Below are 27,778 nucleotides of genomic sequence, written 5' to 3'. Positions count from 1 at the left end.
TGTATGACGTAGTGGGCTAGGCCAGCTGCGGCTATGTAGTAAGATTCTGAAAAAAAACAAATACAAAAAATAAAAATCCCAACCAAAAAAGTACAGGAAAAAAAACGAACCAAACAAACAAAAAACAAATAGTTCTTACCATCTATCCAGAGAAATGATCACAACCATGCATTACAAAGCATTGCCTTGTAATATCCTCATCTTCATTGCCAACCTATATGTAACGTAAAGCAAATTCAGTGCTAACCTAGTACCACGTGGATGCCAGGGCATGATTGTACATAGTGAGTGTCCCTGTTTCTTTCAAGGTCATGATATACATTATTTAATATAATATTCAGCGTTCTCCTAGCAGCAAATAGCTAACTTTTGCTAGGAATAAAGAGGGAGTTTGCAGAACCTCTTATCGTAGCACTTAGAGCCAGGAAAACAGCAGAGAATACCTCCAAAGTGGTGCCCCCTACTGCTTTTGCTCCTGGCTTATTTTCCCTCACAGTGCGGAGAGTTTCCTCAACCGGAAGTTCCCTAGTAGTCACGTGTGAGAAGGCTCAGAAATCCCGGTACTATAACTAGCCAATGAGAATTGTCCCCTGGGTCATTAAGGCCCGCCCCCCAAGCTAAATTCTGACGGCCGGCGGGTAATCGGCTTTTTGTCAGGAAAACTGCTGCTTGACCTGAGGTGAATTTGCTCTCTTGGTAACGGTAGCTTAGTTTTTCGCTGCTGCTTACAGTTTTCCAGAACTAACATTTCCTTGAGGGAGTGACACCACGAAACATGGAGCAATTTTGCAAGACAGTTCCTAACTTTCTCACCAAACTCTGGGTATTAGTAGACGACGTCGTCTTGGACAGTGTGATTCGCTGGAGCAAGGTAAAAGACTGGGCGGGAAGAAATGTGGGTGTAAACAGAGGGAAGTAACTTTAGAAAGAGTGTTTTCGGGATGCGGGAAATTTTCAGACGGGTTGAAGGACAGAGGTAAAGAACTTTTTTTTTTTTTTTGCGACGCCACAGCCCTTTGGTGGATGTCGACTTTCGTAAGACAGCTTAGCCTCACTTCACTGCGCTGTGATTCCTGGCAAAAACTACGCTCATTTTCTACTGTTTTATTTCTGTCAGACTCACTAAACACATTCTACATGAGTAAAAAGTCACTCAGAATTGGACAGCTTCACCATAACAGTATGAGTAACACATACCCTGTCTTTTCTACCAAAGCACAAATTGACAACTTGTTGGGTTTATTTATTTATTTATTGTTTCTTGTTTTTGGGTTTTTTTGTTTGTTTGTTTGTTTTTTAATTCCGTGGTACTTGGAATGGATGTATGGATGTGAGATCATACAGTATGTTACATGAGTGCTCTACTACCAAGCTACACAACTAGTCCATACTATTTCTTTCTTTGAAAGATACGGTCTGACAATGTAGCCCAGGCTGCCCTGAAACTCACTGTGCAGATCAGATTGGTAAGAAGAGGAAACTTTCCTGCCAAGTGTACTTAAACTGGATATTCCATGGCTAGCACATTTTCTGAGAGAATTTGTAATACACCTCTTTTTATCACTGGGACATTGTTAGCCTCTCATTGTGTGAACTGGGTGAATTATACATGCATTTTTCCCACTGGGAATTTTATTTATATTTAACATCTAATTACTCTGATTGGAGATAAAATCTTGTAGAATCTATTAAAGGCAGATTTTGGCTAGTTGTCTAAAGTAATAGTCACTTTTGCATCATGTCCATTTGCTTTTAAAACAGGGTTTCACTCTGTAGCCCAAGTTGGTCTTGATTCATGATCATCTTACCAGTGCTGGTAATACAGGAATGTACTACCACACTCAGCTGAGGTAAAACTTTTTATTAATAAACTGCCAACCACAAATATAAAGTGAAATAATGAGTTCCCAAGTATCACAGCTAACTTCAAATAAAGATCATCTCATAGCCACTCTTATTTCATAAACAGCTCTTACTCAAGTGGGTATCATCTTTAATTTATAACTTCTTTATGAATATAACTTTAATACAAAAGAAATACTGAAGTAAATGTTTTATATTTAAAGAAATTAGAGCTGGGATATAAATCACTGGTAAAGCACTTATTACCAAAACCACAAAAGTAGTGATAATAACTTATTAGTTAAATTGCCTCCAAGAGTTCAGAGTCAATCTTTTGTCTCATTGATCCTTACCCTTGGATTTTCATAATTATGAATTTATTCAAAGTTCATTGGTGCTGTTACCATGTCATATATAGAAAACACTATCTCAAAGCAGATGTCTTAGTCCTCTAGTGCTTGGACTCTTCCTAACCCTTGTTCTGCAGTGTTCCTGGAGACCTCTGTGTTGAGGTTTTATCTGGATCTGGGCACTGAACCATCAGTTGTTCTATATGTTTTGAATAGTTGTGACTTTCTGTAATTCTCTTTGTTTACTGAGAGGAAAAAAGTGTTGATTTTGTTTGTTTTGTTTTGTGTGCATTTTTTTTTTTGGTAAGAGCTGCCTTTATCTGTAGTTATAAGGATAAGTATTTAGAATTCAGTTAAGATTTATACTGGTTTATTAAAGTGGCAGTAATAGGCTCTTCTCTAGGGTCCATGACTTCCAACCATGGTTAATTTGTCAAGTTTACTGTGCCACATATGAATTCCTTCCTACTGAGTGGGACTCATGTTCAGTTAAATGGCTGTTGGTTACTTTCAAAATATAAGTGCAACTATTTCACCTTTCAGGTGAGCCATGCTGCTCATTGTGGTGATTATCAGCAATATGCCTGGGTAAGACTATGGACTGCTTCCTTCCCTTGGCAAATTACATAGTACTTTCAGGTTCTATGGAAGTTAGACTGCAAGAAGTAGATTTTCAGGCTAGCTCCAGCTCAAATATTCTCAGTCCTGTGTAAGCAGTAGGAATGTAAATTCAGCCTCTGGGAGGCAATAGCAATAACTATATTTTTTCGGGATTCACTTGGATTTCTCTTATCAACAACGTGAAAGTAGGTTTCCCATACTTGGCACTGCCATTTTTGCTAGATAGTCTTCTCTGGCTTTGGAGGAACACTATAAACACAAGTGACATAATTTAAATTAACCTATATGTATATATGTATACAATACATTTTATGCATAAATTATCAAATTTTGAGTAACCATAAAATAAAGTGATTCCCCTTAGCCTTTTCAAACACATTTAATGTTATTTGTCCTCCTACCATCTCCTGTGTTGTCCTTACTTCCCCCCTCCAAAATCAAGGTTTCCCTTTCATAGCACCCATGTTCCACTATTCCTCTACCTAGAGCTCCCCATGCCCCCTTCTCACAGGTCCCCTTTCCTTGGTATTTGTGGATAGCAGGGGCAATACACTCACATCTACAGGTTAAGAACTAGGACCCAGAAATAAGCAAAATATATTCAGCATTTGTCTTTCTGGGTATGGGTTACCTCATCAGTTTACTCTTTTAATTCTATATATTAACCTGAAAATTTCACCAATCCATTTTTCTTTGTAGCCTAATAATGTATATATGCACCCCATTTCTACCATTCATCCATCTGGTGAAAGGTATTTTAGTTGTTTTCTTTTCCTACTTATTGTGATCAGAGAGCTATGAGTATGGCTGAGCAAGTATCTCCTGGAGTCTAGTCCTTGGGAACAGGAGAACAGTGGTCTAGCTGGGTCATAAACTAAGTTTTTCTTTAAATATGTTTTGAAGATTCTCTACACTAATTTGAGAGTGACTGCATCAGTTTGCAATTCCAACAGTGGTGAATGAGACATCCCCCTTCTCTGTATCCTAGTCAGCATTTGATGTCAGTTGTTCTTTTGATCTTAACGGCGCCAACTAGATAAAATGAAATCTCCTCCAACAGTAAGGGAAAAAAAAACGAACTAAATAATGTCATAAATAAAAAAAACAGATGTGATAATAAATGTATCATGCTCTCAAAATAAGCAAAATGTATTCATACATACAATGGTACATGACCTGGATGTTTGCTTGTTTATATATAGAATGAAAGCTCCTTTTTGGACATTGAAGATGGTGATTTTACTAGGCTATTTCCCAGTGGCCCAGAAAAACATTTTTGGATTTTGAAGATGATATATACTGTAATTCTTCAATTAGCATAGTGAACACTCTAGCACTGATTTTTTTTATCTATTTTATTTTTTAATTATATGTATGTGATCTCCCCCCTTCTGTGTGTGCGTGTGCGCTGTCTGTATGTGTACCATATGAATATGAGCTCCCATGGAGATCAGAAGTTTTCAATCCCCTGAAACAGGAGTTACAGGTAGTCGTGAACTGCCTAATGTGGATTCTGAGAAAGAAGCTTGGATCCCCTGCAAGAACAGTAACTGCTATTAGCTGCTGAACTAGTTTGTAGCCCCAAATATTGTTTTCTATAATGGATATAGAAGTACAAAGCAAACGAGAATGAGACTGCTCTGTCCTAGCAACATTAAAATGGGATCAATTATTTCAATAACAATTTACTAAGGCATGTTGTTCATTTCACTCAAAGAATATTATTTTAAGTTTTATTAACATGTTTATAAAGTGTTACATTTATCACTACAATTTTAGAACACTTCTGTCATTACTGAATTATCTATCTCTGTCCATTCAGTCATTCTCTAGTGTGGAATCATATTTAAATGCTGGCCACATCATTTCAATAATACTTTGAATCAGCTCCAAATCTCAGGTGCTTGCATAGTGATCTATGAAAACCTTCAGAGAGTATCTTTTCTAACAACAAACCCAATTTAGTGGTGGAGCGATCCCTATTCACTGTGTTGTATGTAGCTCATCATCAACAATTATTGCCTTTGGTGGAAGTCTTAACCTTTCCTGTACATGCTCCATATGTGGCTGTTTGGATGAGAAATCCACTCCCCTTAGGCTTGAGTATCTGAACATTTGGTTCCCAGGTAGAATTACTGTTGGTAGTGGCTTAGGAGACACAGTATGTCATTAGAGACAGGCTTTGAGATTTCATAGTCTTACCCATTTCCAGTTCTCTCTCATTCTCTGAATCATGCTTGTGGTAGAGGATGTTATCTATTTGCATCATATTCCAGCTTCTGTGCCTCCCTGCCCTAAAGTCCTAATATATTTTCTATTTTGTAAGTTGACTTGATCACCGTGTTTTATCACCGTCTCAGAAAAGAAACACATGTACACATGTGAGTGCCCACGCGTGCGCGCGCGCACACACACACACACACACACACACACACACAGTGTATACTGATATATATATATATATATATATATGTACTAATAGTTTAAAATGTGCTGATAAGACAGCACTATGAAGTACTAAATACATATATATTCATATGTTTGTATCTCATTATACTCAGTACTCCATAGTGCTACCTTATCACCTTTAATTCTAGCATTGTTACATCTCACATATAACACAAAAAGATTCCTCAATAAGACAAAGCAGTGTCTCTAGCCAACAGGAATCCAAGCTCCTTTGTCTTTAATGTATGTTCAGTGAAATTAGTTATTGTCCTTGTAGTTCAATTTTCTTATCTGAAAACATAAGATCAGTTCTATCCATCATTTATAAGTGATAAGTCTCAGCTAGTTATTAAATTACTAGGCAAGATGTAATGAGCCCAAAGTCCTTTATTATTATCAGACTCAAAGATCAGTAGAAGGTTAGTCTGCCAAGTTTCACTTTGAACATTTTTTGAAAACAGAGTGCCCATCTGTTCTGGAGAGGGTATTTAATTCAGTGCTCTGTGTTAGCAAACTCTTGATTGAATTCCATTTTCTCCTCTTCTGTAGGAAAGAAATTAGTGTGATAGTTTTCTCTTTTGCAGCGAATATAGTTCTTATCACACAATTAAATAATTACTTTCTAATTTTTCCAATGCTAGGGACCAAAGTTAGGGCCTTGTGCTGCTGGACAAACCCCTGCCACTGAGACAATATCCAGAAGCCCCTACTTGTTTTTCAGTAAGACCTTATTGTATATCGACATTGCTCTTAAACTTGTAATCCTCTTGATTCTGCCTCCTGAATACTAAATTACACATGTGATAATACTCCCAGCTAATTGTCTTGTGTTTTTCTATTGGAATTATTTTACGTTATCATACAAAGTAATGGGTCTAATGATCACATTTTCATTCCCAGTTCTTTATAATTGTTCTTATTTATCCCCCTCTTTTACTGCTCTATCCTATTTTCCAAGCCTCCTCTTGTTAGTCCCTTCCCCACTCCTGTGTAATGTCACCATGATCTTTCTGATATGTGTTGTTTTCAATACTCACTATTCCATTCTCAAAAAGCTAAAGATGGGGCAAAATAAACAATGTGGTTAACTTGAAACATACATCATTACCTTTTCTTTCATTTCATTATGTATCATTGTCAAGCCTCTAATTATTCAAAAACCTTTCATCCAGTTTGTAGTTAATGTTCTTCTCTATGACATTTTTAAAGTCTTGACTCCTTTTAATTGAATTATTTTTATATCTCCACAAAGGTTTGATCAAGAAACACAGTAATATGATATTTTACAGATATTGTGTGACATTCTTTATTAATCTCTGAAGACAAGTCAGTTCTGGGAAAAGCTAAGGTGATTTGGATTCTGGTCTTACAATAAATTAGTTTATGAATAGTTTTGTGACTCAAAGCTAACTAAAGATAATCCTATCCTCCTAAAATGCACATACCTTTTTTATAGAGTGACTCAGGGAACCCAGTAATGACTAGACTAGAATGAATTAAAATCCTTGGCTCCAGGGGCAGGGAAATGATTTAGTGGCTTGCTACACAAGCAAAAGATCTAAGTTCAGATCCCAAAATCTTAGTAAAAACTCTCTCTCTGTCTCTCTCTCTTTGTGTGTGTGTGTGTGTGTGTGTGTGTGTGTGTGTGTATGTTTGTGTGTGTGTGACAGGAGAATCCCTGGGGCTTTCTGGTTACTTACCTAGTACCAGGTTCATTACAGTAAGAGACCTTGGCTCAAGGGCGTAAAGTAGAGAAATAGAGCAAGACACCTAATGTAATGTCCTCCTCTGGATTCCAGAAGCACATGCATACATACATAGGCACATAGACCTATAAACATATACATACACCACACACACACATACACACACACACTTTAACCTGGTGCTTTGGGAGACTGTAATGAGCTTTGTCATCTATAAAGCACTAAACTATCTGTGGAATTCTATGGGTAAAGAGTAGATGAGCTGGGCTTTTTTCTAATTGTTAGGTGAAGTAGGGAATCAAGTTTAAAAAACATGACATTGGAGTTAATTCATTCTTTTATAATTTCATTTATATTTAAATTTATACTTTAAGAGAATGAGCAGCATAGAAAAATGTTATCACCTTTGCCTATGTTAAAATACTTTCTTTTTGCAATCTACTTTTTAGAAAGTAAGGTATCTACAGTGCCATCCATTGATAACTACTCTTATAAGCTTATGTAATATTGTTTTGTATGTTTAAATATCTTTTGGGAGGAGCAAGGATACTAGGGTTAGAATTTAGGTAGTCTGTCATTGATCATTATTGCATTGATCATTAAATGCCTCTATCATTTATTATACCTTTTGAAAATTTGCCTTTTTCACTTAAAATATATCATGAGCATTTTCATTTAGTAAATAACCTTATATAGCTGTATTATATCACTATATAATATTCATTTGTATAAATTTAGTTATATTAGTGTTATGATAGTTTCCAATTTTTAATATCATATACAATACTTATTAAATCTTATCACATATCAGTAATTATTCTCTACACAGTCTAGAATTAGAATTCCTAAGCCAAAGACTAAGTGTTTGGGGACTTTGAATACTTACTGTTAACAATATTAAGGCAATTTAAATTCTGACAGTATTAGAACCTGTTTATCTGTTCCCTTGTTAATTTGCAAACACTGAAGATTAATATTTTCTTAAGTCATTGTCAGTTTGATAGACAAAAGATTATATCTCATTGTTGTAATTTAAATTTTGAAAACTTTTGTTGAAAACTTAATTGGTGTCTCAGTTTTCTGTCGCTGTGATAAAATATCTTGACACAGGCAATTTAAGGAGAAAATGTTCATTTAAATGCATAGTTCAAGGCCACAGTCTATTATGCTGGAGGAAGTCACAGTACCCAGAGCTGAAGAAGCTAGTTATATTGTGCCTACAGTAAAGAAGCATAGAGTAAGAGGTGAATGTGGCATGCTTCTCACCACCTCCTCTCCACATGTATAGTCCAGGATGCCTGGCTCAGGGAATGATCCTACCTGCAAATAAGAGGTGTCTTCCCATATCACTTAACATAGTTTAATCCTCTGTAGAAATGCATAGAGGTCCATCTCCTAGATGATTCTGTATTTTATCAGGTTGACAACTGACACTAAACATTACAAGTGGCTAATTCTTTTTTTTTTTTTCTTTTGGTTTTTCAAGATAGGGTTTCCCTATCCAGGCTGTCCTGGAACTCATTCTGTAGACTAGGCTGTCCTTGAACTCATAGAGATCCGCCTGCCTCTGCCTCCCAATTTCTGAAATTAAAGTCACCATGTCCACCTACGTTACTTCTTTGAATTACTACTTCATTTTTTTTTTTCTTTTACTCAAGTCTGTGGAAAGAAAGCTTCCCTGTATGATCCAGACTGACTTTAAGCCCTCAGTCTAACTGTTTTTGCTTTCCCAATGTTGAGATTACAGATATGCTCTATCATGTCCCATTTTGCCTGCTTATATTTAATTTGTGAGATTTGGGTACACATGCTTTCATGATCAGTCTATTACATTATACCTCATGGTAATTCTTTTGCTCATATTCTATATGTTTATGGTGACTTCCTTCCATGATAAAGGACTGAAACCAGAGCTCTGTGCATGTTATGAACATACTCATCTAATGACCTGTATACTTCCAGTGTGAAGAATTTATTTTGGACTTTAAATTTTTACAAGTTCAGGGTTCAGGAAGCATTAATTTGAATTGTTGCTTGAGTGAAAGAAAGCTTACTTTTTTCTGTAAATGACTATGTTTTGGTCTTCCTTTTTTTACAAGGATGGTCACAGCTTTCAGATTGTTAATGAAGAAATCTTTTCCAATGAAATACTACCAAAATACTTCAAGCATAACAAAATAGCCAGCTTTATAAGACAGCTCAACATGTGTAAGTAGGATTTAATTGTACTATTATTAACATTTGTCACCAAAAATATGTTTTGTTTTCAATGTATAAATATAAGTTCAAGTTGAATGGAAAGCTGTTACTATAGTATATTATTTAAATTCTACATAGCTTTTTTGTGTTGACTAAAATTCTTCCTTAGTTACTTTTCTATTGATGTGATAAAACACTATGGCCAAGGCAAATTATAAAAGAAAGCATATGATATGGACCTTTATAATCCCAGGGAGTATGTGATCATCATGGTAAGGTCACGACAGCATTTCAGCAAGCATGGTCCTGGAGCAGTAGCTGAAAGCACACATCAAGAAACAACCACAAGGCAGAGAGAGCTAACTGGGTATGGTGCAGGTTTTTGAATGATCAGAGCCTACCCCAGTGAAACATCTCTTCCAAAAAGGCCACATCTCTTAATCCTTCCCAAACTGTTTTGCCAACTAGGGACCAAGTATTCAAACATATGTGCCTGTGGTAGCCATTATCCTCTGAACCATTTGAAACATAAAAATTACCTTTCTGCAAAGATCTCATTTAAATTTTTGAGTTCAGAATCATACAGATGAATGGGACCAAAGAGTTATCTAGTTTAATCTTACTGTGCTAGTGCTAAAGAATAGGGACTAAAGAGATTAAGTATACTTAATCCAAATTTACAGCTAGGAAATTCATTACCTTGATTAAATATATTTTAGTTCTTTAGTTCTTCTGTTTCTAATCTTTAAAGTTCTGAAAGTCTTATATAGCACAAATGTGAATTATACTGTTCCATAGGCCTGATTTAATAGATTTGTTGTTACTAGTATAGATAAATATAAAAACAAACAGTATTGACAAATAATGTATATTTATGAAAATGTTGGTGCTTAAAATTTGTGACTTTAATATTTTAAATCTAGTGATTTATAACTATTTCACACATTTAAAATGTGTTACCATTTTCTGTAATAACATTATTAAGGTTTTTATTTTAGACACTTTAAAAAAGTTATTTATGTTTCATTTCTCTCAAAATTTTCTTAAGGATGTTTATTATTTCATAGTGAAAATTGTGTACTATTGTTATAAAATATCTTTAAAATATGATCAAATCTCTTTTTGATAGTAGAATTTCTCTGAGGGACTTATTTAATGTTTGCAATTATTATTCCTTGTCTCTCCTCACTTCATCACAATTAGGGCAAAAGCTTCCATGTACATACTGAATCTGCTTTGTAATTGAACAGTGACTTCCTCTTTGGTGCATTCATTGACCAATAACCATCTACTTTCAAGGCCTAAATGTGAGAAGTAATATATAGTGTGGCATTTTAAATCATCCAGAGCAAAAAGCACAGAAACTTGATGTGTATTAACAACACACACTATCTTAAAATATTTCATGTATGCCAACCATAGCTGTAGACATAGTACAAATAAATATAAAAATTTCTTTATTAACACTCAATTTAATACATGCAGTTATTTTGGCCCACTGTTTCTCTTTATCTTTCAATGTTATAGCATTACTAATTAACCAATCTTACTTTAACTACATATATCAATTATTTTCACACTTATGGATAAAAGGAAACTATTCTCTTGCGTCCTTTTACTTTCATCAGCTCTTGCCATCTCTGCCCTCATTCCATCCAGTATATTAAAAAAAATCAGAAGCCATGATCACTCATAGTGGGAACAGGTAGTATTTTGCTTTCAGAGCCCTAATTACCTCATTTAATAATAATATAGTACCATGCATGGCTTCCCTCCTGTGGAAATGGACTCAGATTTCCAAGTTGCTCGCCCACATAATAGTCATGCATACTTGGCAAATCTTGATTGGCATGTCAATATTGTAGGATGTAGAGTTCAGGACTGGATTAAGATGACCTGCGCCTTTTCTCCTCTAGCATCCTAAATAGCACTTCCTGAAACTGGGAAAGCTAGCCAATAGAGAGAGAGAGTTTGAGATTTATTTCTCTGTCTTATACCAAAGTGTGTGGTATTTTCAGCAGTAGGGTCTTCACATCTGGTTATGGTGGGCAACCAAGAGTAATGACAAAGCTCTGCTGTTTTGGGTGCCACTGGGTCTTCCAGACCAATAGTTCATAGGAAGGTATACTATGCCTGGTACTAAGATTTTCATATAATGACCCATGTCTTCTGGGAACAGCATTGTTCACCCATGAAGGGCAACTTTGTTTATACTTTTACATAACAGTATTTTTAATTAGCTTATACATCACTGGGTTTTTATGAGGCTTCATACATATGTAGATTTGGTTAACCTTTGTTTCCTTCCACACCCTTCCTTTCCCTTCTCTACCCCCACTCCCAATTAAGCCTGTAACCCTCAGTATCACCCTAGTTTTTCCAGATCATATATGTTCAACTATAGCCTCTTACTACATGTTTTACTTGTACACAAGATCATAGGTTTCTGTTTAGCTTTTTTATGCTCTATTTTGGTTAGTCTTTGCTCTATCCCATTTTCTCCATTTCTTCACCCCTTTGAACTTCTTTGCCTCCAATACTCTCCTTTACTTTCACTGGCCTGTATTTTATTAACCTAAGATTCACATTTGAGGGGAAGCATGTGGTGCTTGTCTTTCTGGGACTGGATAATTCACTCAGTAGAAGGCAGTCCAGTTCTTCCCATTAACTTACAAATTTCATTTTATTTTTCTTTGTAGTGGAGAAATTCTATTGTGTATATCTACTACATTTTCTTTACTCATTCATTTGGTTGATAGACATCTAGCATGATTCCATCTTCATTTCTAAATAATAATTAGAAAATGAATTGCTATAATTAATACACCAATAAAGGTAGATATATAAGTATCCCAGTAGTAAGGTACAGAGTATTTCAGTATATACCCCCAGTAGTGATATAACTGGGTCATATTTGCTTTTTGTTGTTATTTGTTCTTGTCTCATACAATACATCCTAACCATAGTTTCCTTTCCATCCGTGCCTCCAGTCTCCCTCCTCCACCTCCCCTCTACCCTAGATCCACTGTTCCTCCTTTTCCCTTCAGATATGAACAGACGTCCCAGAGACATCAATTGAGCATAGCATAACAAGTTACAAAAAGCACATACCCTCATATCAAGGCTGGAGGATGCAATCTAGTAGGAGGAAAAGGGCCTTACAAACCAGCAAAAGTGTCAGATAAAGCCCCCTACTCCCACTGCTAGGAGTTCCACAAAAACATCCAGCTATACAACTATAACATATATACAGAGGACTAGCACAATACCATGCAAGTGCCAAGATTATCACTTCAGTCTCTGTGAGCCTCTTACTTCAGGTTTTTGAGAAATCATTAGGACACTTTTCAAAGTGGCTATAGTACTTTACACTGCATGCCAAACAACAGTGTGTAAGTTTTCCCCTTTCCACACATCCACATGGTCAGTTATTGTTAATTGCATTGCTGATAATGGCCATTTCTCTGATGAGACAGAATCTTAATGACATTGTAATCTTCATTTCCCTTATAGCTAAAGATGTTGAAAACCTTCAAAGTGCTTATTGGGAATTTTATTTCTTCTTTTAAATTATTTTTTAATATTTTGAGATTATAATTGTTATCTCCCCCTTCTCTTTTCTCATCCCAAACTTTCCTATATACACACCTTTCTTTCTAAATTCATGGCCTCTTTTTTTCATTAATTGTTATTGTATACATATACATTCCTAAATACCTAGATACAACCTGCCCAGGCTATATAATGTTATATTTATAACACTCATATTCATAATTCATACATGTATAAAAACAAATACATGACTATATGCATAATTCATACATATATAAAAACAAATACATGAATATATGTTCATTCTTTTATAAATTTCTTCAGGGCTCATTATTTGGTATAGGATAAAAAATTACATGTTATTCTGTGGAGATAAGTGTCTCTCCTGCTCTCAATATTCCTCAGTTACCTGTAGTTCTTTGCATAGGCTTGAAGCCTTCTGGGCTTTTCCTCATCTACCTTAGAATGCCTATTGTTTCTAACTTTGTTTATTCCATGTTTAGGTAGTCATGTTGCTGAGAATGTGGGTGAAGTTTCTGACATTACTAGGAAGCATAATCTTCAGAACAAACTCTGTGTTCCTCTATCTTTAAAATATTTCTGCTACTTCTTCTGTAATGTTCCCTGAGACTTGGGTTCAGGAGTTTTTTATGAATTTGTCAGTTGGCAATGTACTCCATAACTCTATTTTGATTGGTTATGGTTTTCCACAATGGTTTCTGTCTGTTGCAAAAAGTTTCCTTGATGAGGAGTGAGGATAACACTTATCTGAGGGAAAAAGGACAACTATTTAAAATGTAATTAGGGATTATTTTGGCTTGTAGAGTGGTGGTTATGTTTCCCTTCAAGATCCATGACTTCCCTGGTCCTGGCTAGTTTCCTAGATTTCCAGTATCAAGCACACTTTTTTTCTTGTTGAAAGTGTCTTAAGTCCAATTAGAAAGTTGTTGGCTAGTTCCAAGCTATGCATGCCACTATTATACCTATAGGGTTAATGTGCAATTTTTGTCTTTATAGTTAATAGATTTCATAGCTGGATAGGACTGTTGGTTGTTTCCCTGCTATAGAAGCTTCACGTAACCTTCTGGTACTATGACAGCCAGTCCTCAGGTCTCCCTGAGGCATCCAGGTTAGTTTCAGCTCAAGGGCCTTTGGGCCCGAAGTGTATGGGGTTTTCAGCAACAGAGATTTTCCACATATTGGGGGGTAGATAATCAAGTGAAATAGCAATAGCCTGTAATATTTTGGGAGCCTCTTTGACAACCCTGACAAACAACTCAAAAGAGGGCTCCTTATGTTTGCTGTTAGGGTTTTTGATTGATGGTTTTAGGCTCTTGGAGGGAGCATTTTCAGCCTAGAGACTTACACATGTTGTAGACTTTTTAAAGGCAGATAGTTGGTAGAATGATTCCTTATGACTTGCATGTATTACATATACCTTTACTGTTATTTTACTCTCATTTATCTCCCTCCAACTCCCTATTTGGAGCCCCTCTTTTCCCATTTCCCCAGTTAGATCACTTGTATCTTGCTATTCCTTTTTCTACTGCTCTTCACCTCCACTATTTTACTTTCCCAATCTTTGAACTTACTCCAGGAAATGTGCTCTCATGTCAAGATCTAGAGCTAAAAACCTGAGAGAGAACAAGTTATACTTAGCTTTCTTGGTGTGAGTTACTACACTCTATGTGCTATTTTCTAGTTTAGTTCAATTCCCTGATAAGTTCATGATTTTATTTTTTTACAGCTAAATAATATCCCTTAGCATATATGTAATGTACTTTCATTATTCATTCATTGGTTAAAAGACATTTCGGCTGCTTCCATTTCCTAGATATTGTGACTATAGAATCAGTGAACATGGCTGAGCAAATATCTGTAGAGTAGGATGTTGAGTCATTTGGGCATTTGCCATATGTGGTATAGCTGGTTCACATGGCAGATTAATTTTTAGCCTTGTAAGAATTCCCCACACCAATTTCCAGAGAGCCTGCACCAGTTTGCAATCCCAAGAGTAAATTGGGTTCCCTTTCCCTCAAACCTGCTCTAGCAGTTGTTGTTGGTTGTTTTGTTGATCATTGCCATTATAACTGGGGTAAGACGGACTCTCAAAGTTGTTCTGATTTACACTTCCATAATTACTAAGAAAAATGAATATTTTTAGAAAATCTTAGCCATGTTTCTTCTTTTAGGAGTATCCTTATTTGCACAGTGATTATGAAGAAAATATTAACATTTTGTATTTTCTCAGTATACCTCCAATTTATTCTTTCACTATCCAAAGACAATTTTAGGTAGTATTCTGCTTTTATTCAATTTTTATTTTATTCAATATATTACAGACACCTCCATCTGGTAAGTTACACAAAACTAATTGTGTTACTTTCCCCCAAATATTAGTTTGATCTCCAGCACATTACATAGAATAAAATGCATCTCCTCAGTCTGGCTATCATACCCTTTCTCCAAATCATCCTTTTCTGTTTATTGTGCTCCTTGTTCTATTTTTAAGACTATGGTGTGTGTTTGTGTTTTGTGTACGTGCATGCATACATGAGAGAAAGATGAGATGGACCTGTACAGGCACTGTTCAGGTATTAAAAACTGTTAAGGCATTGTAAAAAATTTCTATTACTATTAATAGTAAATTATGTATATTTAAATTGTAAGCACCTTCATATATTGAGCAAATATTTTGGAGGCTGGGAAAAACTGCCTTCATATTTATCTCATATCTGTCTCTCCCTTATTTTCCAGTCTGCCAGCTAGCCATACTTCCCTAAAGGAAAAATTAGCCATTTGGAATACTCCACAGATACCTTGAGAAAACTGCAGGGTTGTCACACATCATTTCTTCAGCCCCTAAAGATGTTGTTGTATGACCTATACTCTCAGCCAGGGCTGTTGATGTACTACATTTTTCATGGACAAATGCCTCAATAACTGTGACCATTAGTAAGAGACACGGCCATTATTTGATTTTTTTTTAAAAAAATTATTTTAAAATCTTCTCACTTTACATATTAGGCCCATATTATTCAAATTTTAAGAAGCATTTAGCCCCATACACATGGCCACAGTTGTTCCAAACACTGTCGTTTATCTGTATAAGCTGTTTTATAGTCTATAAGAAGACTTAATGGATTATGTGGGAGAGCACCCCCTGTTCTGCTTCTCCACCCCAGAACTCTCTGTAACTACCCAAGAACTCCTTGTATCATCATAATTGATTAGGGATGAAACATATTTTGTGATAAATACAGACTAAATCATGTATGACTGCCTTAAAAAGATTATTAGAAGGGATATTTCAGAAAAAAAGAGAAACACTGGTAGATATAGATCTATAGGGTGACATCAGGATGGTAAGAGGAGATGACTTTGATGCCATCCTGTCACCAATAGAAAGGGCATCCAGAAAGAAAAAAAGAAACAAACAGGAAAAATTCAGAGTTAAATGTCAAAGACCAAATGGACATATCAGACATCTCCAGGATATCTCCTAAAACTACAGAACATATTCAAATTGATAAATGTATTAAAGTAAAAATTCTCATGCTTACCTCAACAGAGGTCAGAAAGGCCTTTGAAAAAATCTCATGCCCTTTTCATGGTTAAAGTGAAAATGCCAGAGGAAACACACTGGAAGAAACATTCCTCAAAGTATTACAGGCCATATTTGACAAATTCACACCTTTAAAGGAAGAAAAACTTGAACCAACCCTATCAAAATAAGGAACAAAAGACTGCTGTCTTTACTCCTATTTAAAATAGTGCTCAAAGTTCTAACCAGAGCACAAAACAAGATAATTGAAATAAAAAAGAGTACAAATAGGAAAAGAAGCAGTCAAATTATCACTATTTGGAGATAATGTGATACTAGAAAAGATGCCAAGGACTCTGCCAGAAAATTCCTAGAACTTACTTCACTTTTCACAAAGTTGCAGGATACAAAATCAACATATAAACAAGCTTTGGTTTCACAATGTTCCATTTGTCTATTGGCATTAATTCATGTGAGGGTTTGATTGCAGTTTTATTGAATCTATAAAATGCTGTTGAAAGAATGGAATTCTATATTTTCTAGCATGTTAAGAATTCAGGTTTCACATTAATGACTTTGATCTACTTCAAGTTGACATTTGGAGCAGGGTGCTAGAAATGGGTCTAATTCCATTCTATGTGTGGACATTGAGTTTCCTTATACCATTTGTGAAAGAATATGTCTTCTTTACTCCCGTGAATATTTTTGACATTTTTGTGGAAAACCAGGTAGTGATAATTGCATGGATCTGTATCTGTATTTCAATGCTATGCCACTGCCCCCCCTTTTTTTTTGCTAGTGCCTAGTGCTGTGCTGTTCAACTACTTTGCCTCTTCAATATCACCTGAGAAGAGATATGATAGTCATTCCAACACTAGCATTTTTTCTTAAGATTCTTTGTCTATCCAGGGGGATTCACACACACACACACACACACACACACACACACACACACACACACTGTTCTTTTGAGAAATCTTTATTCAGATATTCAGTACATATACATATATTAATTTTTAAATTTAAATTTGAAACAAACTTGTTTTATATATCAATACCAGTTCCCACACCCTCCTGTCCTCCCTTGTTCCCTCCACCAACCCCCATCCCCTTTCTGCTCCCCAGGGAAGGTGAGACCTTCCATGAGGAGACTTCAAAGCCTGTCATATCATTTGGAGCAGGGCCCAGGCCCTCCCCCAGGTGTCTAGGCAGATAGAGTATCCCTCTATATGGAATGGACACACAAAGTCCATTCTTATACTGGGGATAAATACTAATTTTTAAATTTTGTCAGGGTGTTTATTATTGTTGTTATTGCTTGAGAGTATACCACCTAGTTTGTCATATCTCCAGATCCTTTTGTTTTTCATCCTTTTTCTTTTTTTTCAATTGTTTATTTACTTATTTTTGTAGTTTCTCCCTCTTAATTAAAAAATATATTCTTTTCTTATACAATACATCTTGATTATGGTTTCCCCTCCCTCTACTCCTCCCATATGGATGTACTCTCTTTCTTTCTCTTATTAGAAAAGAACAGGCTTATAAGAGATAACCGAACATGACAAAATAAAATATGATAAAACAAAAACCATCACATTGAATTTGGACAAGGCAACCCAACAGAAGGAAAAGAACCCCAAGAAAAGGCACAAGAATCAGAGATCACACATGCACACATTCAGGAATCACATAAAAAATACCAAAATATACAGAAGATTTGGTGCAGACCCATGCAGGCCCTGTGCTGTTTCAGTCTCTGTGAGTTCACATAAGCTTTGCTCCACTAATGTAGAGGGCCTTGCTCTTCTGGTGACCTCCATCTCCTCTGGCTATTAAACTCTTTCATTCATATATATATTGTAAAATTATTTTTTTATTTTACACATCAATCCCAGTTTCCTCTCCCTCCCTCTCTCCCATGCCCCCTGAACCCCCTCCCATCCCACATCCGCCAACTCCACAGGGAGGGTGATACTTTCCAGGAAGGATCATCAAAATCTGTCAAGTCATCTGGAGTAGGGACTAGGCCCTCCCTCCTGCCTCTAAGTTAAGGGAGTATCCCTCCAAGGAGAATGTTCTCCCAAAGTCCTTTTGTGCACCAGGGATACCTCCTGGTTCCACTGTCAGAGGTCCCTTAGACTGCCCAGGCCTTCTAACTGAGACCCACATTCTGGGCGTCTTTTTCTTTATAGGTAACTTCTCTGGCCCTATGAATTGTAGCTCATTTATAATTTATTTAACAGCTAATGTGCACAATATAAAGGAATACATACCACATTTATCTTTTTGGGTCTGGATTATCTCACTAGGGATTATTTTTTCTAATTCCATTGATTTGTCTGCAAATTTTATGGTATCATTTTTTTAATAGCTGAAAATAATCCATTATGTAAATTACCACATTTTCTTCATCCATTCTTTAGTTGAGAAACATCTAGGTTGTTTCCAGTTTATGGTTGTCATGAATAGAGCAGCAATGAACATGTTTAAGCAAGTGTCCTTGTCGTAAGATCAAGCATACTTTAGGTATATGTACAAGAGTTATATAACAGGATCTTGAAGTCAATTGGTTACCATCTTTCTAAGAAACTGCCATATTGATTTCTAAAGTGGCTGTACAAATTTGCACTCCCACCCACAATGGAGGAGTTTTTCCCTTGTTCCATATCCTTGCCAGCATGAGCTATCAATTGTATTATTAATCTTAGCTATTCTGAAAGGTGTAAGATGAAATTTCAAATTAAGGTTAGATTTACATTTCCCTGCTGGCTAAGGACATTGAAATTTCTTTAAGTCAGTGTTTCTCAGCCATTTGAGACTCATCTACTGAAAATTTTTCTGCTTAGATCTGTACCTCATTTTTTAATTGGATTACTTGTTTTGGGCACCTAGTCTCTTTAGTTCTTTAAATATTTTGGATATTAACCCTCTATTGGATGGGAAATTGGAAAAAGAAAACTTTTGTATTCGGTGGGTTAATGTTTTGTCCCGTTGACAGTGTACTTTGTCTTACAGAAGCTTTTCAGTTTCATTAGGTCCTATTTATTAATTGTTGGTTTTAGTGCCTGCAGTATCCACATTCTGTTCAGGAAGTTATCTCCTGTGCCAGTACATTTAAAGCTATTTCCCTACTTTCTCGTCTACCAGGGTCAGTGTATTTGGTTTTATGTTGAGGTGTTTGATTCATTTGGACTTGAGTTTTGTACAAGGTGATATTTGCCTTCTTCTACACGAAGACATCCACTTTCTCCAGCAGCATTGGTTGAAGATGTTCTCTATTATTCCAGTGTCTATTTTTGGCTTCGTTGCCAAAAATCCGGTGTTCGTAGGTGTGTGGATTTATGTCCACGTCTTCTATTCTATTCCATTGATCAACATGTCTGTTTTTGTGTAGCACCATGTTGTATTTATTACTATAGCTCTGTAGTACAACTTGAAATCTGGGATAGTGATACCTCCAACAGTTCTTTTATTAGTCAGGATTGTTTTAGCAATCATGTTTTGTTTTGGAGTTTAGGGGTTTTTTGTTTGTTTGTTTGATTGATTCCATATGTTTTCCTTCCTTTTTCATACTATATTTTTCAGTATTTTCTAAATAATTACATGGCACCAAAAGAAGATAAAACCCAAATCAAGTAGTATTGCCGCCCCACTTGGAAATATAAGATATTTTCTATCTTGGCATTTAGTCGGTGGTTGGAAAAATTGGAATCTGTTGGTTTGAATGAGGCTTGAATATTATATATAAATATACATGTAAAAATATACTAACACATTCTTATTTGTTTGGATTCTAGAATCACTGCCAAGTTGTGCATAAGCAATTTAAATTAAGCAATTTAGATCTCAACTTCTGGAACTAGAAAGACAGCTCAATCGATGAAGTCCTTGTGCAATTGTGAGGAAATGGGTTCAGAATCCTTTGAACAATATAAAAGCCAGGTGGATGTTCTACATCTAAAATCCCAGGACCACGGGGCAGAGGACAGAGATAGGCAGATCTAAGTAACTCAATTGGACAGTTTAGACATAACAGCACAATGGGAGATGCTGCCTCAAAAAAAAAAAAAAAAAAAAAAAAGATGGAAAGGGGGATTGAAAAAAAACATGGTATTAACCTCTGATCTCTATATGCTCTCCCACAGAAGACAATGTCAGCTCAGATGCTTGCACACACACACACACACACACACACACACACACACACACACACACACACACACCACAGACACGAAAAATAACAAGAATCGGTAGTACCCAAGTTTGATAGCTAATAGAGTCTATCTTTTATGACCATCAAACATTTTGAATATCACTTACTTGTTCTGATCTTTCCAAATTTGTTGTTAAAATCTACTGTATGACATTCAGCATTATTGTTTAATTTTGATTTTGTTCTTTACATTAGATGGTTTCCGAAAGACAATTGCACTGCAGGGTGAAAATAACAGAGATGAGAAGAAAATACCTATGGAATTTCAGCATCCACTCTTCAAAAAAGGAGGAGCCTGTCTTCTTGAAAACATTAAGCGAAAGGTAGGAAGGAAACCACTTTCTTATACTTTTCTTTGGGATTTAAGGTAGCATTCAGTTTTTACATATTCTAAACATTTCATGATTTCTCATAGCATGAAGATGCTGAAATTTGTAACTGATGGCTAGGTACCATTTGAGTTCCTGTAAACATAATATTTAGGTATTAGTTTACGCCAAAGTTTTTGTGCTCTATTTTATGTTCTTGTGTATTTTTTACTATGTAAATATTGATACAAAATTTTAAGAAATAAGCAGATGGGGCTAGGATAGATTATGAAATAGGAACTTGAATAATGAATAATAAAGAAAATAACTATAGATTCTATCTGCCTCAAACTCACAGTGATCCACCTGCCTCTTTCTCCCAATTGCTGGGAATAAAGGTATGAGCCACCATATCCAGCTTAATTCTAATATTCTTTAAATATGATTGTATTTAGTTACATCCATTTTTCCACAAACAACAAAACTTTATTCATCTTTATAATTGAAAAGAACTTCCATTATGTATATGTACAACAGTTTCATTACCCATATTTGTTGCTGCACACCTAGCTTGCTTCTATAACTTAACTATTATGAATATCACTGAAAATGACATTCACACATAGCTATCTCTGTTATATATTGGTATAAATCACAATAATGGAATCTTTCACATAAGATTCATTTTTTTAAATTTAAAAATTTTATACATTTTAATTAAAACAAAATTATATTCTTATATATATCTACATATCTCTTTGCTCTCTCCAGCCCTTTCCAGGTTCCCACTCTCCAACCACTTCTTCCTTGACCATCTGCCCACTCTCCAACTGATGACCTTTTATTTATTACTATTACACACATAAACACATTCTTATATATGCACAAATATATAAATACAACATTCTGATTCCATTTTTATTGTTTGTGGAAATATGATATCACTACTGACCACTTCATATGGGATAACCAACTAGGTGGCTCATTGCTAGGATAGGATAATTCTCTCTCTCAGTAGTCACTAGGTTCCTATAGTTCTTTGCTAGGAGCAGGGCCCTATGAAAGTTCTATCTTTGACATTGGCATGTCTATTGATATTGCCATTATTCTGGTCTTATTTGGGGGGCTGTTTTTATTTTTGTTGTTATTTGTTTGAAGAGACTATTTCACAGCAGACTTCATGAATAATATATATATATATGTATGTATGTATGTATGTATGTATGTATGTATGTATAATCAAATATTATTTGAAACAAGCTTGTTTTACATATCAATCCTAGTTCTCTCACCCTCCAGTCCTCCCCTGTTCTCCCCACCAACCTCCATCCCCTTTCTGCTCTCCAGGGAGGGTGAGGTCTTCCATGGGGAGTCTTCAAAGACTTTCATATCATTTGGAGCAGGGCTCAGGCCCTCCCCCACATGTCTAGGAGTATCCCTCTATGTGGAATGGGCTTCCAAAGTCCATTCCTATACTAGGGATAAATATTGATCCACTACCAGAGACCCAATAGACTGCTCAGTCCTCCCAACTAACAACATATTCAGGGAATAGGGGTCAGTCCTATGCTGGTTTCTCAGCCATCAAACTGGATGGAGTCCATGAGCTCCCTCTTGTTCAGGTCATCAGTTTCTAAGAGTTTCTCCAGCCTGGTCTTGACCCCTTTTCTCATCACTCCTCCATGTCTGCAACTAGATTGCCAGGAGTTTGGCTCCATGTTTAGCTGTGGGTGTCTTTTTCTGCTTTTATCAGCTACTAGATGAAGGCTCTAGGATGGCATATGAGGTAGTCATCAATTTCATTATTTGAGGAAGGGCATTTAAAGTAACCTCTCCATTATTACATAGATTTTTAGTTGGGGGTCATCCTTGTAGATCTCTGAACATTTCCCTAGGTCCTGATTTCTCTAAAAACCTATATTGGCTCTCTCTATTATGGTATTTCTTTTCTTGTTCTCCTCTGTTCTTTCTGTGACTTAATCTTCCTGCTCCATCACGCCCACATCTTCCTTCCTTTTCCTCCTAACTTCCTCTTCCATCCCCCCATGCTCCTAATTTGTTTGGATAATCTGGCTCATAAAAATCTTTCTGCAACCTCTTCTGTGATGTTCCCAGAATTTTCATGTAATGTATACTTTGGAGGTGCATTTCTCACAATCCATTGATCTCTGCATTGTGTCCATCTTCTGTTATTGCTTTCTATTTTCTGTAAAGGAAATATTCTTGTTGAGGGGTGATAGCGGTGGGTGTGCGGTTAAGTTTTAATATGTAGTAAGGAATTATGCTGGTCTTGCAAAATGCAAAGATTAGATAATATTCTAAGGCAAGGGAACCTTATGAATGAACACTTCATGGCCACAGGATCTAGAAATAGGCTTATCAGTTGGCAGATGGCATATGGTTATGGGAAGTAGAGAAAGAGAAGTGACTTATACAGTAAATGTAGCTTTCACACAGAGGCCATGGCTTTTAGCTAGGTTCTTGTCTTTCTATCTTTTGGTAAGTTGGGCCAGGGGTCTATCAGTCTGGTTTATCTTATCAAAGAGTCATCTCTTGGATTTGTTGATTCTTTGTATTATTTTATTTGTTTCTATTTCATTGCTGTCCTATGATTTTTATCATTTTTTGCCATTGACTGCATTTGGATGTGGTTTGTCCTTGCTTTTCCAAATTTTGGGGTTGCATCATTAAGTCAATTATCTGTGCTTTTTCTGATTTTTTAAATGTAGTTACTTAGAGGTATAAATTTCCCTCATAGGACTTCCTCTAATGTGTCCTGAATGTTTTGTTGTACTGTGTTTTCATTTTCATTAAATTCCATAAATATTTTTATTTCTGTCTTGATTTCTCCTTTGACCCAGTTATCATTCAGTAATGAGCTGTTTAATCTCCACATCCCCAGGAGTTTGTGTATTTACAAGAGGTTTTTTTCCTATCAACTTTAAGTTTTCTTGCTTTGTTGTTCATTAGGATACAGGAGTTATTTCTATCTTTTTGAAATAGCAGATATTTACAGAAGCAAATTATCCCAAGATGTAGTCTATTTCAGCAAAGCTTCTATGTGCTACTGTGGATTATGTATATTCTTTGGTGCTGAGTGGAATATTCTGTAGGTACCTGTTGAGTCCATTTGATGTATGATGCCATGTATTTATGATTATTTGTTTCTTTTGTCCAGATAACCTGTGTATTGAAAAAAGAAAGGTATTAGAATTATCTACAATTGTCAGATTGTTAGTAATCTGTGTCACTGATCTCAATCATACAAATTTTATGAAATTGGTGCACCAGAGTTTGGTGACATATGTTTGGAATTATATGCCATTTTGATTAACTGTTTCCTTGATTTGAATGATATGTCTTTTATCTCTCTTGATCTATTTTTCTTTGACATCTGCTTTATCAGTCATTAAGATAGCAACACCTGCTTACTTACTGGCCCCATTTGTTTGCAGGACTGTTTTTCCATCCCCTTACTTTAAGGTGGTTCCCATTTTTAAATCAAAATTAGTTTCTTGTAGATAACAGAAATATGGATTTAGTTACTTAATCCATTCAGTGAACCCATGCCTTTTTATTGTAGAGTTGAGGCCATTGATATTGAAATATTATTGTAAGATGCATTCTTGCGTGTGTGGGTTCTTAATTGTGCTGTGTTTCAGTAATTATAACTTCATTTATTTTATTTCTATGGTGTTTTAGGTATGCTTAATCCTCTCTTCAGCTTAAAGTACTGTTTCCAGTATTCTAATATACCTTGTAGGGCAGTCTTGATAGACATGAATTCTCTTGGGTTTTGGGTTGCTTATATGATGAACTTTTTTTTTTTTTTACTTTATCAACTATGGCAGATACCTTTCCTGGATACCGTAACATGGGTTGGTATCTGTGTGTTTTTTTGATTTTTTTTTTTTTAGAACTTATATTACATTATTTCAACGTTTTCTGGCTTTCAAAATTTCCTTTGAGACAACAACTGTTATTCTGATGGATTTTTCTTTATATGTGATGCATAGCTTTTCTCTTGTTAGTTTCTGTGCCTTCTTTTTGTTCTGTATATTTTCTGTTTTAATTATTATACCTAAAATGGTTGAGGGTTGTGTTCGTCTTCCATTTGCTTAGGAAAAAAAAGAAAGCATTTCCATCCTTTAACTTTAAGAATTGTCATCTGTTTGGAAGGAAGAAATCAATAAATCTTGCTTTTAACCTAATCTTTTAGTCTTTGTCTTTTGCCTAGGGAATTAATACCCTTCAATAATCAAGAGTTATTGTTGAAAGATGTGTATTAATTCCAGATACTTTATTGTTTTGTGGTTTGGGGCTTTTCTTATTCCTCTACCTATTATAGAAGTGTCATTTATTTTTCCCGTGGCTTTATGAATGTCTCTCTTTTTATTCCAAAAGACTCTTTGCAGTATCTTCATAGAGCTGGCTTAGTAGTCATAATTGCTGTTAACCTTTTTTTTTTTTTATCATGAAAAGGTTTTCTTTTCCTTTTTTTTTTTTTTTTACAAATAGTTTTGATCTATATAATATTCTGTGATCTGTGATGGTAGTTGTCTTTCAGAACTTGAACTGTATGATCTCCTGGATTTTAGATTTTCCCCAATCTTACTGTTACTCTCACAAGCCTGCTTTTGTAGGTAATATCACTTGTGCTTCTTTCAATATACCTTTTTTAGTGTCTGTAGCTGGTGGTTTAGTTGAAGGGTCGTTCTTTCATGGACATTTTCTGTTTGTGTCTTAAATACTTCCTGCATCTAGATTAGCATCTCTTTCCAAAACTCTAGGAAATTTTCTGTAATGATTTTGCTAAAAACATTTACTATACCTTCAGAATTGAAATTTCTTCCTCTTTTATACCAACATTTCTTAGATTTGGTGTTATCTTCTTGATGTATATCCTGAATGTGTCAGCCATACTTTTGGAATAATTAATCTGGAGCCTTTTTGGAATAATATTCCGATTCATCCATCTAAACTTCAAGCACAAGTACTGTACCCTGTCCTTGAAATATTCTGCTGTTGTCATTCATTTGCATTTTTTCCTTTTCTAATATTTCAGTTTGTTTTTTAATGTTGCTAAATTTGGATTCTTTTTCATAAATTATATCTATTTTATTATTTCTTTGAACTATTTGAGTCCTGTTAAATTTCCTTCAGGTTTTCTTCCTTAATTTCTTTAAACATATTATCATCATGCTTTTGAGTCACCTTACTGAAATTTCATGTAACTAATTCCTACTAGAGACAAATTATATAGGACTAGTAATTTGTGGAAGCCTAATATTGCTTTGTTTTGTTTTTTTTTTTTTTCAAATTATGGCTTTCCATTGAGTCTTGTAGATATGGAGTTTAGCTTTTGGCTGAGTTTATTTTTATATTTCATTATGATTAATTTTAAATTGCTCATTATTTAGGGGCAATTTTGGTCTTTACAAGTGGAGGTATGTAGTTATAAGGTTAATGTATTGTTTTCATCTGCAAGACACCTAATGAGGACACCAGATCTGATCCTTAGTATCCCCCTGAAGTTACATTATTGTCAAAAACAAAAAACAAAACAAAACAAAAATAACTCTACCAAAGAATAGGCTTTCAGTAACAGTCTGGTATTGAAAAGTTATTCATTCCTGCACAATGATTGATTTAGGAACTACAGGGGCACAGATATTAGTGTGTGTATTAATATGTTAGTTGCTTTTGATATGAGTAGAAAGAAAAATAAACAAGTAGCAACCGTAACAGTAACAGAAAGAATTCAGGAAAAAAGTAGTAGTGCTTGATATTAGTTTGAGAAAAAGTGAGGAGAAAAATATATGCAAAAGGAACAAAAAGTAGGAAAGGGAGAGGGAAATATGAAACAGTCTTAATAAAGGTTAAATGAAAAAGGAGACATACAAAGCATGCCAGCCTATGTTCTTTAGGAACGAGAAATCTAAAAAGAAAGACTAGGGAAGGGGAGTGGCCGAGAGAATATGGATGAGGATAAATATGGGGTATTTATATGAGGATAAATATGCAGAAGTCTGACTTACTCTAGCCAAACCTGAACAGTGGAGAGGGCTTCACGAGTGGAGTCTCAGATTCTGCTAATATTTCTGAGAAGTTCTCAGGTACCAAGTTATTAATGTTGGACTCATCTCCAGGGGTGGGGGTAGTTTGCTTCTATTATTTAGTGAGTGTCTTAGGACCTATATGGCTCACCAGCAAAAGTTGAATCAAATTTGGTTTCTGCCTTGTTGATTTCTGACTCAAAGATTTGCCCCCATAGTGTGGTGGAATTCTCCTAGACCAAGTAAAGCACATAGTCATGTGTCATTTACTCTGAGCTTCCTGGGAGGTACAGTTCACATAATGTCACAGTGTCCATGGAATTACCTCCACAAGAGTCTTTTTGAAATGCTTTTGTGTGGCTGTTCTTGTCTGAGACCGTTCCTGACACCCCAATAACAATTTGGTACTGCACAGCTCCATTTGGAGGCACTGGTATGCTTTAGCATCACTACTTACCTCTCAGACCCATGAACCCACTCTGTGTTTCTGTACTGAAAACACAGAAGCAAAATTATCTTTCAGAGTGTAGAAGAAATAAAGCTTTGAGAGAAAGGGATAGGGAGGGAGGAAGAGAGAGAAAGAGAGAGAGAGAGAGAATAAATTTGTTAGCATTGGACCTACCTTATAAAAAAAATAAAGGATATTCCAGGACAATGGGTGACACCAAAATTATCCACATAGTCACTCACTATAGTATAGGTGATAATCCTTCATAGCCATAGAGATCAGTTTCAATTTTCATATTGTAGACATTAACAAACCTATACAAACAAAATGTTTTTGATTCTCCCCCAAAAATTTAATAATATGAAGTGGTCATAAGAAATATGGATTTTTAAAATAGACCAAATTTTGTTTGTCCTGTACCAGATTGAAACAGCCTTTTTGTTTTTTTAGTCATGGTGATCTTGAAATGAGATTTCTATTCTAGGAGGAAG

The 27,778-nt window shown here is 35.5% G+C and overlaps 1 protein-coding gene across 1 annotated transcript in view; it reads left to right on the top strand.

Moving 5' to 3' along the window:
- The first annotated feature begins 775 nt into the window (after nucleotides 1-775).
- LOC127217875 (heat shock factor protein 3) overlaps nucleotides 776-27,778 on the top strand; it is a 49,035-nt gene continuing 22,032 nt past the window's right edge. Inside the window, exons 1-3 of the mRNA XM_051178881.1 lie at nucleotides 776-871; nucleotides 9,067-9,175; nucleotides 20,671-20,798. Coding sequence (XP_051034838.1) covers nucleotides 776-871; nucleotides 9,067-9,175; nucleotides 20,671-20,798 — 333 coding nt within the window. The remainder of the gene's footprint in view (nucleotides 872-9,066; nucleotides 9,176-20,670; nucleotides 20,799-27,778) is intronic.

This window comes from Phodopus roborovskii, unplaced genomic scaffold (genome assembly GCF_943737965.1).
Source record: "Phodopus roborovskii unplaced genomic scaffold, PHOROB, whole genome shotgun sequence".
NCBI classification, from domain to species: domain Eukaryota; kingdom Metazoa; phylum Chordata; class Mammalia; order Rodentia; family Cricetidae; genus Phodopus; species Phodopus roborovskii.
Note: the sequence above shows the minus strand (reverse complement) of the source record. Positions and strands in the feature narration are given on the sequence as shown.